This window comes from Aptenodytes forsteri, unplaced genomic scaffold (genome assembly GCF_000699145.1).
Source record: "Aptenodytes forsteri isolate BGI_AS27 unplaced genomic scaffold, ASM69914v1 Scaffold323, whole genome shotgun sequence".
NCBI lineage: Eukaryota > Metazoa > Chordata > Aves > Sphenisciformes > Spheniscidae > Aptenodytes > Aptenodytes forsteri.
In genome coordinates this window covers 381,822-398,734 of record NW_008795323.1, presented here as the reverse complement: position 1 = coordinate 398,734, position 16,913 = coordinate 381,822, and the positions used below count along the sequence as shown (strand labels likewise).

The 16,913-nt window shown below is 38.5% G+C and overlaps 1 protein-coding gene across 1 annotated transcript; it reads left to right on the top strand.

Annotated features, from left to right (window-relative positions):
* The first annotated feature begins 6 nt into the window (after positions 1-6).
* Positions 7-16,630, top strand: CRKL (CRK like proto-oncogene, adaptor protein). The gene is made up of 3 exons (XM_009279977.2): positions 7-620; positions 4,156-4,618; positions 12,657-16,630. The coding sequence occupies exons 1-3, from the start codon at positions 307-309 to the stop codon at positions 12,789-12,791; spliced, it is 912 nt and encodes a 303-aa protein (XP_009278252.1). The 5' UTR covers positions 7-306; the 3' UTR covers positions 12,792-16,630.
* Positions 16,631-16,913: the final 283 nt, after the last annotated feature.

Genomic DNA, 16,913 nt, shown 5'->3' with positions numbered 1-16,913 from the left:
ATTTCACCGGCGGCCCGGACGCCGGCGGGCGGGGGGCCCCCCCCGCCCCGGCGGGCCAGCCCCACCCCAGCCGCTCCTCGGTCCTTTGCCTCCAGAGGCACGGAGCTTCCTTCTCCCTTATTCCCCTTTCCGTGGGCTTCCTATCTTCTGGGCTGGGCGCTAGCCGCTTCCTCCTAGCCCCCAGCCCGCTCCGCCTCCCAGGCCTCCTTACCCAGGCCTTCCCTTCTCCGAGTCTCTTCCTCCGCCTGGGCCTTCGGGCTCTTCACCTTCCTTCCCCCCCTCCCTTCCCCTTCCCCGCCCGGAGCCATGTCCTCCGCCGCTCGTTTCGATTCGTCGGACCGCTCCAGCTGGTACGTGGGCCCGGTGTCTCGGGCGGAGGCGCAGACGCGGTTGCAAGGGCAGCGGCATGGCATGTTCCTGGTGCGGGACTCGTCCACCTGCCCGGGAGACTACGTGCTCTCGGTGTCCGAGAACTCCCGGGTTTCCCACTACATCATTAACTCCTTGCCCAACCGCCGCTTTAAGATCGGCGACCAGGAGTTTGAGCACCTGCCCGCCCTGCTGGAGTTCTACAAGATCCACTACCTGGACACCACCACCCTCATCGAGCCTGCGCCCAGGTGAGTGCCACCCTCCCTGCGCCCCACCCACTGCCATCTTTGCTCGAGGTGGCGCAAGGCGGGGGGTGTCTTAGTCCAACCTAGTAGCTCCAGGATCTTAACACTGGATGTAGGGCCATGCTATGTATACTAAGGAAACATTTGTTTATGGCCCTCGTTTGAAGCTGTTTCTAACAGTGGTACTTCTTAGCACTCTGGATCCTAGTGACCATTACGGATTGCTCTTTCAGTCAAATCATCCATATAATGCACGGGGCCTGTCCTTACAGTGTGTGTAGGCATATGTAAAGGTACCATGTACATCTCTACCACTGGCTATAATTGCCTTGCAAGAGGGTGTGGTCGTGCTTTGTGTCAGTCTTTTCTTCTGGTATTGTCCTTCGGTTCCTAGGATGGTTGAGAAGCTGGTTCACAAGTCTTCTCAGTGATTGAAGTACAGCCTCTGAGCTTAAGTTGCTGTCTGCCCCTGCATCCACACTGATTACAATAGAACAGGCCTTTATGTGTTAGACTGCTTCACCCTGTTAAGGCAGCTTTAATACGTTCTAGGACAGCATTTCCCAAACTTTCAGAGTGCTATTTCCACCCCAAAAAAAATGTAAAACATTTATTTCTCACAGTTTGGTTCATCTACATCTGCATACTGCATGCACTACACTGTGAAATGCTATTCTAGGAGGATGGGAAAATGTGACTTGGCTATGAGCTCATTCTTTGTCCTGTTCCCAACATGGGACATACCTGCAACTTGCATCAGTAAACTGCTTTTCAACAACTCTAGAACATATTCCTTATTTTTAATTAATAAAGTCTTTCCCAGTACCTTTATTTCAAAGCTTTTGGGCTTCCTGGATAGAATGAAGTGAAATAAAAGCTAGAAAAGGAGTGACACGTTAAAATTGGTTTGCTTCTAAATTCTGCAGCTTAAAATCTTACTATGTTTTGCAGATTAGCAAATTCTTAGCGGGGAAGAATAGCTCTGAGGTTTATAGTCACAATTTAACCTTGGCATAGGCCTGTTCTTAATGACAATCAGTAACTCGTCAAAGGTTGACAATAGCTTGTCAAGTTGAAAAATTCAAGTGGTCAAAAAAGGTCTTTCTGTAAAGCTGTCAGGTGATAGGAGGGATGTGACAGAAAGCACTAGCTTCAAGAACTCTTAAAGTTGCTGAGAAGTCTTCTGGGTAGGGATTGTGCTGTAGCTAGGGAGATGGGTAGGTGGAAAAAAAAAAGTCACTTTCACCATTGCAGGAACGCTTAAATGGAGCTGCCCAATGTTATGTGCATGCTTAAACTTCTGGACAGTTGGGAGGCAAAAAGTCTACACTGAAGCAGTCTTTATGCTTGTCTCGGTTCTCCTTAACCTGGATACTGTTGTGCCTTTCTGGATGTAAAAACTTGCTCTTAATAATTTATGGCAATGGCTGATTTGGCATTCTCAAAACACTTGAAAACTTAGCTGATTCCACTTGCTCACTTGGTATTTGTTAGGAGTCTTGTGTGAAATGTTTTAGTACCACCTTATTTTCAAGATTTTGATTGCATGTTGTTCTCTCAGCATACAGGGACAGATGGGACCTAGCCTACTGTGAACTGACAAGCTTTTTTATAAAGCAACAAATGGGATCGACTAGGTGTTTTTCCTTAGCATGATTTTTGTTCTAAACTCTTAGAAAAATCAATGACATGGTTGATGGTTTGAAATTCTGTTTGAAGGAGACTTTCTGCTGCAAGAGGGAGGATGAGAGGTAGCATTTCTGGATTTTTTTTTAAATTTATTTTTAGTTAGTGGATTAGATTTAGAATAGGGGTGGACAGGTATGTGCTTCAGAACTGTTATTGCTAATTCTTATTTCTCCGGCATTTTCAGGGGAAGATTGCACTCAGGTGCTTGTGCTTTTGAAGGTTGTTGATTCTTTTAACTTCATAAAATATAGTATGAAGAGGTGGTTTTCCTGGTATGATTAAGTAGTTTGTTGTATATAGCCATACAACACTTTTAGCTCTCAGAGATGACATTTTAAACTTGTAAAACAGTTGAAAACTGACTGTTTTAAGCTTTCTATTTGTTTTGTGTCAATGGTGAGCTCTGACCATCATTGCAGATGTCCCTGAGCTCTTGCTTATGCAGAGTGACTGCTCTCTAAAGGGTTCCCTCTCTCCCTGGGCTTTGGCTGCAGCAGGGTGTCTTAAAGAAGCATATGTCTTTCTGTTTAGGGCTTCTGGCATATCTTGCAAAAATCATAGGGATTTGACTTCCATCTTATTTTGCAAGTAGCAAGAGAGAATTGAAGTAGGCTAATGACATGCATTCTTGCTACTGTAGCTTAGATATAAGTATCTGCTGTGGCCTATATATGTTAAGATTTCTGACAGCTGCTTTGAATAAAATGTATAAATTTTAATGATGAAAATAGATTGCAGTGAAAATAGTCTCATTTGATGAACGATCTTATGTATTATCACACACAATGAAGTAACTGTATTGGACAGATGATGGGCATAGTAATAAACAATGATGTGAATAAATTAAAGGTAATATTATGGTTAATAAGGCAAAGGAATATTTCTAGATGGTTAGCTTTTTCACCTCTTACTCCATTCTTACCAGTGGTTGCAAATATTTCATATTGTCTTTTATGAAGATGTCACTTTTAGGTTATTAGGTATTTAAATATGCAGTAAAGATAAGTACTTTGAAACTAATAATTTTTCTGTTATAACAACCCTTCAAGAGTTGAAGTTGTAAAAATAAGATTAGGGAGCTTAATTCCATATTACTGTCCAGAAAAGAGAGGAAAAGTGTTGTCTCCTAAAACCACAGGATCTGCCTATCTCTTTTCTTAAAGAAAGGAGTTTTCAGTATAAATGTGACTGGCTGTCCCCAAAATTCTGCATGTAAGTAGTAGGATTCGTTTAGAAAGATGCTGTACTACCAGTCAGAAAGACAACATTGGACTTCTAGCTTTGAGTTAGAAAACTGTGTTTATTATGCTCTCCTCTTACTTTTGTCCCCTTTTCCCACTATGGTCCCTCAAGTCTAGCATTTAGAGTTACTGAATTCTTTAGAAGTGGAAGCTGAAGTTAAAAATGTAGATGTGATGAACTGAAGAGGATTACTTAGCTTTCCAAGAGCCCCTCCACCCCAACTCACTCAAATAATTTTCATTTGGTTTTATGTATCATGACTCTCATAACTTAAGCTATAGAATTAATTTTATTCTACCCTAAGATCCTCACAACAATCCAAAACAGGTAGATGAAGATTTTGCATTATTTCTCCCAATTTTCTGCATCTGTGATAGATTTTTATTGGGTTTCTGGGGATGCTAATTTGGGTATTTAGGTAATTAATTGAAAGCATGAGTTACTCATTAAATGCCTCGCAGTGCTATCAAGCCAATACTTTTGTTACAAAGCTGAATAAGTAATTCTCCTCTAATTGGTGTTCCTACTGTAAAACTGGTACTTAGCCTTGTTACTGAAAATACAAAACAATAGCTATCGCTTATACCAAATCTTTTTTTAAACTTAGGTATCCAAGTCCACCAATGGGATCTGGATCTGCCCCTGCTATGTCCACTGCAGAAGAAAATGTGGAGTATGTTCGGACTCTATATGACTTTCCTGGCAATGATGCTGAGGATCTTCCATTTAAAAAGGGCGAGATACTGGTAATTGTAGAGAAGCCAGAAGAACAGTGGTGGAGTGCCAGAAACAAGGATGGTCGGATTGGGATGATTCCTGTTCCTTATGTAGAAAAGCTAGTCAGATCTTCTCATGGAAAGCATGGAAACAGGAATTCCAACAGTTACGGTATTCCAGAACCTGCCCATGCTTATGCTCAGCCTCAAACTGCAAGTCCCCTTCCCTCAGTATCGAGTACACCTGGAGCAGTGATCAATCCTCTGCCATCGACACAGAATGGACCAGTCTATGCCAAAGCTATCCAAAAGAGAGTACCCTGTGCTTATGACAAGACTGCGCTGGCATTAGAGGTAAGTTTTTCCTCTCAGGTCTTAAGGTTTGCAATTGTTATGTAAAATAAGAATCTAAAAAATGTTAGTGGCAAAGTTGGTGTGGATGACTCATATGGAGTCTGCTTATCTGTGTCAAAAGACTGAGAAGAAGTTAGGTTAAATTCTGAAGAAAGATCTACAGAAATTGCTTCATCTATACCACTTCCTTTGAGAAAAGTGACCAAGTCACTTCAGGACCTGTATTTACCCTCTCTTCTTGCCTGTTTGACAGTGCAAATATGTTACAAGGGTAGTGGAGTGCATACATCCTGCTGTGGAAGTAAGTGCTAGTGAGAGGATAACTTTGCTTCTCCACCTAATCTTGGGGAAGGAAAGAGATGTTTCATTAATCAGTGCAGTGTTCCAGGCTGAGAACTGGCAGTAGCATCCTTCAGAGAAAGGTAAGGATCGCTGATAAACATAGTCTTTCTGATCCTCACCTGTAGTATGAGATGCACTTGAGTGTCTGGTGCTGAGAGCTGAAATCTGGGCAGAAATAGATCAGAAGTACTGTAGTCCCTTTTACTTCAGTTTTCAAAAGTGGAAAATTTGAGAAACCTTAAGACCTAAATTGGGGGGGCAAGGGGGTTAGATGAAAGGCTGTAGTGTAGCCTCTAAACTTGTGTAGAACCTGTAATAAGTTCCTGTGCTTGCCAAAGCATTTTTTATTTTATATTTATTTTATTTTTATTAGGGATGTCTTTAAGACTTTGCCTAACACCTGCTGGGCCCTGGTCATGTATTTAATCCCAGCCTTGTCAGGGCTCTACGTGTCACTAAATAATCTGGACCATTTTAAGCTTCTGTTTTGTAAGAGCGCTGAAAGTAGCTAGTGGTAGGGAAAGAACAGGTTACGGAATGTTTTGGGGAAGAAAGTTAATGGTGTTCTTTCAGAATAATAGTATTTGACAGTACTCCACCTTAGTATAGGTGTACTCTAAATCACAGTTCAGCTTGTACAGGTAGAACACCTTGGTAGTATAATTATACAGTGCCTGATTGTGTAATCTCATTTAAACTGATAAAACAATATGAGAGCAAAATATCTGTCTTCTGGCTCTAGCTTTGTGTGGTCAGCACACAGACAGTACTTAAAAGGAAGAGAATACCATCTGGAGTAAGTAAAGCTATTGCGTGGTAATCTGCTTGACTTCCTTTTAAGTGGAGGGATGTCATTCTCCTGGGTTCAGCCTGAAAATGGGACAAGCTCTCTCCTTGCAAGTCCAGTTTTTCTATTTCATGCTATTGTTTACATAAGCTGTCAGAAGTTTTCTTTAAGAAAAGATAAATATTCATAGCCTGTTACAAAGAAGTTTGTTTTGTAGGGAAGGTATAATTAATTTTTTAAAAATGTCTCACATGAAGTAACTTGTAAAAAAAAAAGTGAATATTCTGCTGAAAATCTGAAACAAGATCTGTTTGGTTGGGTAATGATGGAGTGTTTAAATTTTAAATAGTATTTAAAGTGTGACAGTTTCAGGGCAACTACAGTGTTGTTCCTGTAAGGATACTAATTAATATGGCATTTATTACAATTTGGACCTTGCTGAGCTAAAACTATTTAGCATTCATATTGGTATTACTGAAGTGACTAACATCTAAATGTTGACTTGGTCCTACTGCATTATATGCTTTACTTTTATTCTCTAAAATAAAAAAATAAATAGTAATCTGTTTATAAGCTAAAATAAGAGTTTTAAGTATAGCTACTATCTCAAAGCGTACAGCTGGTATACATATAACTTTGGGCATCTCCCTGCACCAGTGAACAATTAGTAAAGCCTATGATTAATTAAATGTATTTCTAAGATTTACATATACTGTTGTCAGTTGAGTTAGTTACCTTGGCAGTTCAGATTTAATGTTTTTAATAAAATGATTGAAGTCTGCAGTTTCTCACTGCCAACTAACTAACTTTACTACTACTGTGTGTAGTATTTTCATGGATACTGCATTAAAAAAAAAACCCCAAACAACCAAACCACAAAAAGAAAAAAAAAAAAACAACCCACCACCGAAAAAACAACCACCCAGATCTGTTTCTTTACTTCTGTGCTTTTAGCCAAGAAGCAATTTCCTTCCTTTCTGGTGCTCTAGAGGAAGGAATATGAAGGACAGGGATAGTGTCCTGTATTTATTGGGACTAGGAACTCTACATTACAGGGTTATGTACTGCTACATTACATATACAGTACATACTACATTACGTACACTACATTACAGGGTTATTCAATCCTGCTTTTCTTTGGGAAAACTAGGAGGGCAATCCTGTGTTCAAAGGTTATACAGGATAGCACTTTCAGGAGGTGATGAATTTTGTAAGAACAGAGATTCTTTGGCAGTGTTAATATGATACAGAGCAGTGAAGTCTGCCTTAACGTTTCTCAGCATTTAATAACCTGTAGTTCTATAGCCAGCCTGTTAATAATATACCAATGAAGCCTTGTTTTAAAGTGGCATGCTCTAATCAGCATGTGAAGTGTATGCAGTGCCCAGTAGACTAAGACCTGGTATGTTTTACCTTAAAGGAGCTTATCTCTTGGTAGTTGGGTACTTCTTGTTTAGATCCAAAGTAGTCGATTGATCACTAACTTCTACACAAAGTTTATTATGTCCAGCATAGTCAGTAGATAAACTAATGGTGGATAATTCCCTTAAAAATTAGTGAACTGTTTGAAGGTTGATTCAGGATGTGAACAACAAATTCCAAATTCACATATAAAATGGAATGAAATGACATAAGGAACCAGAAAATGGGAGACCAGCAGCAGCCACTAGACTTCTGTCTGCCATGTGTTTAAAAAATGGTTCTTAAATATATTGCAAACACTGTAATAAGTGTCATAGACCATTTTGAAGGTAGTATAGTCCTAGAGTTCATCTCCAGACTTAACATGACAGTGTTATGGAATCTGAAGATTTTTTTTTTTAAACAAGAGCTTCACTATATTTTTATAGCAAAGTTTTTATAGTCATGATGGCTTTTTCTAGACCTGTGCCAGCATTACAGTATTGAGTAGTTCATAATATATCAAACATATACATGTATGTTTGTTAATACAGTTAACCTGTCACTGAGATGTTTTGGTGAAATAAATACCCATTCACCATAATTATATAACTGACATAATATTTCTCTTGAGCTTGTTACAATTAGGTTAGAGTTAACTTTTTTCCTCTTCAAAGGAAAGTTGAGACAAGTAGGCCAAAATGTGCTAGTAGTAGAACTTTCTTAATTAGGAAATTAGGCTGCTACTTTCACTAGACAACAAGCATTGTGCTTTTCTTAAGCCAAGGAAACTTAGTATTGCTGTGTTAAACATTAAAATGCATCTAACCCACAAGGTCTAGATTTTAAGCAAAATATTGAGCCTATACTTGTGTAGTGTGAGGTGTTGATTGGGGAGCTTTAGTTCTGATAACTATTGAATTGAAAGTGATATTGGCAGCAGGATTCCTGGCAGCAGGTGCATGCTGACATGCACCAACTTTTCAGTATGCTACCTTTGAAAATACAACTGACAGTTACTTCAGAGATTTTGTGTGCAGTCTTAATCTTTGTAACTTCCTTTTCCAGTCAAAGTTATTGGTGGTTCCCATCATGATAGTGCTGAGTGCCTCACATTCACCCTCAGAACTGTTTGCAGAGTTTGTTTTCAGATGAAACTGAAAGTGACATGGATAACCTAGACAAGATCCTGTGCTGCAATGAGATTCAGTATAGCTCAAGAATGATGGTTTGTGGGAGTTTGAGCTCTCCAAATTCTGTGCAATCATGACAGCTGGTTTAATCAGCTGGAGACTGGCTACCATCATTTAATGAAAAGCAGCACTTTATCTGTGGTGCTGCAACCCCAACTCTGGCAATTGTCCTAGCTATACTTGAAATGCAAACTTCTATTGTTTTACTCTGTTCCTAGATGAGGCTAGATTAATTGCATCTAGGACTTCAACATTTCTATGTTGCCCTTTGACCTGGTTTCATGTCTCAAGAATGGTTGAAGGTCTTTCCTCTGAACTACTTGATTCTTTGGTTTGGGCATCAACTATTCTTCTTCTGGCACACAACATCAGAAGTGAAGGATAATTAAGCTGTGCTTTCAGCCTGTTGGTTTCTTGAATCTTCCAATACGTAAAGTACCAGCTACTTCAGTGTCACTTTGTCCTGTTTGCAGTCTGACTGAACTCTGCCTCTTTTGTGTAGATAGCTTTATACCTTTTGGGGACAATGGGATATCAAGTAATTTCTTAGTGTTGAGCCTTATTTATTCTTCTCCAGAACAGGCAGCTGGTCTGAACAATTGTTTCATTTTTGGTACTAAGACTAGTGTTGCCAAAGAAGGTGAGTTGTGACACTAATTAGGATAATGACTGAGATTCAACACCCCATAAATTCCAGAGAGCAATATGTTTACACAGCTATTGACCCAGTGGGCTAAAATGATAATTTAGAGTTTTAATGCATTTTTATCTCCTTAAACTTGTATTACAGAACTCTGTCAGCCATAGAACTATTAACATAACAATTGTTGGAATATCTGTAAAACACATTGAATTGGTTGACTGTGACTAAAATGGCATGCAGGAAACCTTTTGCAGTGTATGAATCAGCTTCAAATGGAAGACAGGTACGGAAGAGTCTAGAGTGAATGAAGTAACCTTTCTGACTGGCATGTTCCACAGCTTGTGTTTCCCCAGGGCTTTGAATTCATGCTGTAACAGGGACATAATGAAAGGATGCTATCTAAAATACGTTTTGATTTTTATCATTTGGGTGGAACCAAATGGCTGCATTTCAGAAGTATTACTCATTTCAGCAGTTGATACTTCCATCCAGCGATGCTGGCATGCTTTACAAGTGAACTAACTTATCTGAGAGATGCTGGGACTAAGGAAGCATTATTCTAATTTACAGATAAGGGCCATGAGCTGTCCAGAGTCATACAGGAAGTTTGTGGCAGAGATGAGAATAGAACCAGGTCTCCTGACTCTGTCCTGTGCCTAATCATAAGACAATCCTTCTGACTGGCTTAAAATGTTCTCTGAAAAAAACAGTGTGTTAAATAATTTTAGTGGAAGATCACACCTCAGCTGACCATATTATAGATGCTTTAAAAAGCATTTACCAAGTATTGCTTTTAGTTAGTACTTTGGGGAAGAATTACATAGAGGTACTACTCGACCAGATTCTTCTAGACATTGTCAAAATGGAGGTCTTTAACATAAGATCCATGAATTATTCTGTCATGACATCAAGGTTCCTTCTCTAGAAACCTTATTTCAACATCCTGTTTCACTTAATCTTCTCAGGGGAACTGCATTTTTTTAAATAATATAGCACAAGAGGATTTTCAGAAGCTTTCATTTAAAAAAACTCTCAAAAAATAATAAAAAGTTATTGCAAATCAGTTTACTATTCCAGTGGTTCTTGGCATATGGGAGTATTTGAGTGCTTTTATCAGCTAGCACTCTTTAATGGCAGATACTGATTTGTAGCACCTTTGCCCACCCAGCAGTCTAAAGAACATTTTACATGTTAATCTACATGGCAGTTTGCTGCAATGCAATAGACTTATATTGTAAATATTTTTTTCACTTAGCTGAAGAAGACTTTCAAACCTATTCATGTTGTAGAAATCATTCAAAGTCAAATTGAAGGATATCTTTTTCTAGAGCTTCAAAATGAATAATGGATTGATTTCTACAGCACGTGAGCAGAATTAAATTGTCAGGCTCCCAGAAAATGCAGGTCCATGTTTTTGATCTAGTGTGCTACAGATTTTTTTTTTCTTCCATGAATAAGATTAAAGTGTTTGAGAGTGGATTGGTTTTATGGTGTGGTGCAAATGCAGTTTCTTACTAGGTTTTAACTGTTGCGATGTTGGCTGTGTCTTGAATTTGGGTCTAAAACTTGGAACTTGGATCTGTCTTCAAGGGTTATTTAAATCCAGCAATGTAACACTGAGTATTTATAGACAGCCTTTTCCTAAAGAGACATTTGTTAGGTTCCTGTTTAGGTCATCTTGTTACTATTTAAAGCTTTCTCTAGCCTTTACTCAGTGAAAAGTCTGACAAATTGTGCTTTTTAGCAAATGCACAATTAAAGCATGCTGCAGTAGTCTGTGAAGAGATGAAAACCAGTCAAATTAATGCTATATGTATGTGCTAACTATCATGGGCAGTGTATAACTACTTAATAGTACATGCTGGCTTCGTGTTTATGAACAGCGTAAGTAAAGATGTCCATTTAAGAAAGTAATATGGTCTCAGTTATATCCCAAGAACTTATGGGAATTCAGAGGGTTTTCTCCTCTCTTAAAAGCACAAGATTACAATTGTTCCAAGTGTGACGGTCTCAAATTTGGGGAGGCAGGCGGGCCACGGACAACCCACGTAGTGGAGAAAAAGTAGGGGGGGGTGGAGCAACACATTTTGCTTAAATGTCTAATTTCATTCTAATATACAACATAAAGCTTAAATCTCTAAAATGAGTTTCAAAGGTTGAGAAATTTTAAGAGATACAACACTGAGTGACTGCCAAGGAGTTTATTACAGGATCTTAAACTTCACTTAAGGATTCTTGCTTCTGAGTGATCTTCAAAAAATATCTATTGGAGTAATGGTACCTGGTTTAAACAGGCTTCAGATCATCTAGTGACATGCACATTGTTTTGTAAACTCAGGGTTTTATTCTTTAACAGAAAATGTACAGGTCTTACCTGAAAAGTTTTAATCTAAGGCCCTTGGCCAAGGTCCTTAAACTGTCTGCATCAGTTCTAAATTTTAATATTATTTAGGTAATGTAGACAAATTGTTATACATACTGTATCAGGACTAAAATCTAGTTTTTCCTTAAATAAGAAGATCAAAGCTAGTTACCTTTGGAAGTAGCTTGGTAACTGAGATTCAACTACAGAGAGCTTGGACCTAGTTTGGGGAAGAAACTTATGAACTGTTGGCCATTGGTCATAGGCTGGTTCTACTTTTTGTGAAATTAGTTATTAGCTGCTAATGTCACTCTTCTAATATTTACTATAGTTAACCACATAGAGTAAATTAAGTAAACAGGAAGGGAGGTGTAAAGTTAGAGAGCTGCTGCAACAGACCATGTGTTCAGCTATTCTGAAGCATTTAAGGGAGAAATCACTATTTAGCTAGTCTTAAATGCTACTTGTCAAATTGGATAATTTGCTTTGTAAATTATCCTAATCCAAATTAAATACAGGCATTGAACAATGATAAGGGTATAACTTACCATCACTTGGGCTGATGTTTCTTACTTGATCATAGTTTAGTTTTTCTCATCTTTCACTGCCAAACAGGAAGAGACACAGTTATGGTAGGAAAGGCCTGACATGTCATTGTTCCTGTTTCAAATTCTTTGGCAGGAAGTAGAGGTGAAAATGACAAATAAAGCTAGAATCTGTACATCTAATACTTAAAAAAAAAAAAAAAAAGTTTTGAGATTGCTTTTGCCTGCTTCGGAAGTGTGCCATTATTTTAGAAACCACAGAAGCTTATTAGACTGCGATAATCAGAACTAGAACTTCAAGTAATGGTTTCTTTGCCATAGGAGTCTCTCTTTGAAAAACTAAATTTCCTTTGAAATAAGCCAGCTGATGCTAAAACCAGTATAAGTCCTGTGCTCTTTTGAATGGATGTTGCATCTCATTACTGATGGTAGCTTTAGTGATGTTAATTTATATTTAAGCTAAACATATTGTTGCATGAAGTTGTAAGCTTTCCTATAGGAAAAGGTGTAGTTCAGCAATGTGTCTGAATATGTGAATATAAATTTATTTAAGAGTCTGAAAAAGACTGCAGACATTATCATATTTAGCAGCAAAATGTTGGTATTTTAGTTAAGTAAAAGTAACTTTTCTTTTCAATTGAACCTTATGCCAAGAAGAGGGTGGGTTTTTTTCCCTATGATGGGCTTGTATTTGTTGTTTCTCTTCATTTGATTTGTATCAGAGGTGAGATTCCCATGTGTGATAACTTTTTTTTAATTATGCAGGTTGGAGACATTGTGAAGGTTACAAGGATGAATATAAACGGTCAGTGGGAAGGAGAAGTCAACGGTCGAAAAGGGCTCTTCCCATTCACGCATGTCAAAATATTTGACCCTCAAAACCCAGATGAGAACGAATGATTCCCTCTGCCCAATTTACACTGCTGCTTCATTTTCCTGGCTATCATTAGCATTGTTTGAGGTGGGATGATGACTTAATGGCACATCGCTAGCATTGCCCATTTTCCAGCTTGATGCAGTTTGACGGTTCTTTTAATATACATTTGGAATACATACAACTGAAGTCACTGCCTGACCTTCATACCATAGTTGCATCATGCAGAATTTAGTTTCACTTTTAAAACTCTATTGGGCCTTAAGCTGGAGAAGACTGAAGTGGTGTATAGCAGAGAAGTATGGGAAGAAAACCTTTCCTGTTGAGACTTCCTTGGATTTTTTCTGACTTGCTCAGTAGGAAGAGCCCTAATCTTAGATCAAACATGCAACTTGTGCATTACTGTTCAACAAAAAGCAACAACAAAAATGCAATTTTAGGACTGAAGAAGACTTAGTTTTAAGAGAACCTGTCCTAAGGTAGTACATTTAAAATTATGGTCTCTTTAAAGGACAATAATTGAAGCTTATGTACTCTAAGCAGTTGTATTAGAAGCTGCTCTCTTCTGTTAACTCTTAAGCTTGTTGTTGACCTTCCTGAAACAGTGTGTGTTAAATGCAAATAACCATTGATTGAGCTGCATTAAAGCTGAGGCATTTATTTATAAGGAAACTTAGGAGGGGTTGATACTTGTAACCTGTTTTTGACATACTTAATGCATTTCTGTTGATTTTTGCAAGCACTAACTGTAGAAAGCGAGCTTTAAAGGGAAACACTTTGGCCTGGTCTATGTACAGCTCTTCTGCAGTGGTGAAAGTGTAGTTTTACTAGTATAGAAGTGCTTGTCACCAAGCTGTTACTTGGTAGACAGATTGATCAGATTGCCACGGTGTGGAGAGGTAGGAGAGGAGTAGGACAGAAGAACTTGGTAAATATTGATAAAGCCCTCTTATTTAAACATACACCTTTTATACCCATTTCTCTCCAGGCTCCCTTATCTCTCCAAAGTTTCCTAGCTATGCCAGCCCTAGCTTGTGGAAAGCTCCTTTTCAAACACAGTACCTTTTTTCTAGGGTGTCTCCATGTTGCCGTGCTTCTTTTCCAGAGCTGCTTTCATTTTCTTTTTTTTCCTCCCTCTTTTTTCCTTGCTTGCATCCCAAGTCCTCTGCATGCTGCCATCGTTTTTTACCCTTCCAAATGAGTTGGCTCTGGTTTATATCTGCCCTGGATCGCTCCCCCTCCCAGCATCCTCTAGAAAATGGTTAATTGGAGTCAGCTGCCTGGGTTCCCCCATGTGATAAATGAATGCTCAGGCTGGAGGAGGCTACAAAAGTGTCTATTATCAGTATAGCTTCTTTCCCTTTTTCTGTACATAAGCTATATTGCTGTAATTGTACTTACAGTAGCGAACTATATGGCTGCAGCTAAATAAGTACAATTCATGCCACACAGGTTAAGTCCTTAGCTTGTGTACAGGATATGAAAGCTTAGGTACAGTGGTATCCTGCACTGTCTTCTTTACATGTGTTTTGTAGGTGAACTGGAATGCTCTTTTAAAAATAATTGAACACTGAATTAACAGAATACATGTCTGCAAAGACTACAACAACAAAAGCTCCCTTTTCAGACAGCCTGATTAAAGCAAAGTCTGTTGCAGAAACTGACAGGAAAAGAGCAGCCCCCATTTTTTTCAACTTTTGAAGGCTGTCAGTTGTAGCAAAGTGAGAAACTTCAGACACCCGCAGAATCTCCCCGGTTCTTATAAATGTCAAATTATATAAAAGTTGTTGTCTTAAGTTCCAGCACGTTTTCTTGTTGATTTGTGTCGCTTGATCCTAAAAAAAGCACGTTGTTCTTAGCTCATGTGAAAGTGCCGCGAGATCCTTAATTGGAAGGCACTGAAGAAATGCAAAAATGGCGTTTGCAACAAGACATTCAAAATGCCGGGATTTTTTTTTTTAAAGTCTCTCTGTTCATCTGTTAGCTATTTTCTGTAGTATTGATCAAGTGGCTGACAGTCTAGAAGTTCTTGTAGAGCATTTTACTACCAAATTAACTGTGAAGTAGAGTAGCATTGACTGAAGTGTTTGGTGCTGTAAGAGTAATTCTTGACAATAGGCATTGACATTTTGTCTTGCAAAGAAAAGCTATGCAGCTCTCTTAACTAAAGAAGGTCATGCTTTTTCTGTGCCCCAACTATACCCTTAAGTTTACTAGACAGATTGTACTACTGAAAGTCATCTTTTGAACACAGAAACTGCACTAAATTCAGTCTGCTGCAGAGAAATCTTATTTCAGACCTGACCTAGTTAGAGGCAGCTCTTCAGAAGACTGATTGTAGAATTCTTCCTTTGTATGGTAAATAAATACTGTGAGATTTGAGATCTTGAACACAGCTTTTGACCTGGATTTTTTTTTCCGCTGAAATAAATGTCTTGACTCATCCCCTCATTGAATAAGGTATACACTTGGAACACAAGCATTGTTTTAGGTTTAATTATGTTCTGATACTGCAGAAAAGCAAAATATTTTACCTTCAAAACTATGCAAAATGTGTGTAGTGGCATCTGATGCAAAGACAAGAATTCTTAAATTTCTCTGAACCTGGTTTTGGGCCACAGATGAACAGTGTTTCTCTGAGCAGCGGCAGTGTGGTTCAGGTATGTTAAATGTGGTTTAAATGTAGCATACTGACCAGCCTAAGCTGATTGTAACCTTGCTTCAAAACGTGTCTTTGCTATTTTACTATGAGACAAGTATTTTCATATAAAGACTGCATTTGATCAGTTTGTGTTTCTCTTTGAAGGATTCTGGATTCTCAATCGCTTGTTGCTTGCTTACATGTGCTGTCTGTTGCTTTATGAAGCCTCTTAAATTTGAGTGATAACCTATCAGTGTAAATGTTCCTTGGGCGTGTAAGGTATACTTAAAATGACGCATGTGAGCCTACAAGCGATGGCTTCAATCTATGCACCATTAAAGTTGTTCTTGCTTTTGAACTAGGAGCTGGTTTAATTACCTGGTGCCACAATAGTTAACCATCATGAAAGGCTTACTGTTTGACTTCCTCCTGTTGTGTACATGTGTATATAGACATTGAAGCCTCTGACCAGTCTGAAAGTTTAAATGAAAACTCTTTTAATCAGTGTCCATCACTGGATAAGCGCTAATTTAATTCATGATTGTTTACAAATTGGGAAAGAATAAACAAAAGGGAATATCCTGTTTGGGTTGGGGCTCCGAAGAGCCTGAGCATTATTTTTGTAAAGGGAAAAACAGCATTCTTTGTGCCATTTCATGTGCCTGTAAAATAATTTTTTATATTATATTAACATCCTGGGAACGAGTGGGCTGCCTTTGTTTTCTAGTCAAGTTTTCAGGCATTTTCCTTAATACCTGCATTTGAAAGTGAGACCTGCCTAAAAGACTGCCTTTTGGGACCAGTGGAAGCATTCTTGTATAGTTGTCGTTTTCTGTTTACTCGTGTTAAATGAAAGTGTGTTTTGGGACAAGGATACGGTTATTGCAGTGGGAAAGGTGGCCTTGTATTTGAGACAGTCTTCACTGTGTAAACTTTAAAACACAATATGTAATTTAAAGACCATGATCTTCAGGCAATAATATTAAGTCTAAGCTTTTAAAGTTTATTTTGGGGATCATAGCTTGTTTTATTTTTTGTGCTATAAGATTAACAGTATTAAATGAATTATATTCTTAGAATATATGGAGTGTCTTTTCTTAAGATTAGTGCCTTTTTAATTTCTTACTCCACTTATTTCATAGAACTGGTCCCAACATCAAGCCACTGTTTTTTTTTTTTTCCCCAGTGCCCTGTTTGTACAGTCTAAATAAAACTTGCCTCAACTTACAGTATTATTTGTTGTCTTTAGTCTTAAAACCTTGACAATATTAGCAGAGCGTTTAAGTCCTTACTCTGTCATTATGATGCCCTGTTTTGTGGGTGAATGAGAGTGCCAACCCAAATTTCCCAGAATCGAAGGAAGAATTAAGCAGGAGAAAATGCTGTTGCTAAGCTGAATGATACTCTCCTATTCCATCCTCCTGCCTCTTCTCAGACTATACTGCTGTGCTCTGGAGGTTCACCTGAAAAAGATGCATCTCTGGTTATACAGATTGTCACTGTCTCT

Bases quoted from the DNA above. Each gene is read 5' to 3' on its own strand.
- CRKL (XM_009279977.2), top strand. From the start codon at position 307: ATGTCCTCCGCCGCTCGTTTCGATTCGTCGGACCGCTCCAGCTGGTAC. The intron at 621-4,155 runs GTGAGTGCCACC...TTTTAAACTTAG, and splicing joins CTCATCGAGCCTGCGCCCAG to GTATCCAAGTCCACCAATGG. The intron at 4,619-12,656 runs GTAAGTTTTTCC...TTAATTATGCAG, and splicing joins AGACTGCGCTGGCATTAGAG to GTTGGAGACATTGTGAAGGT.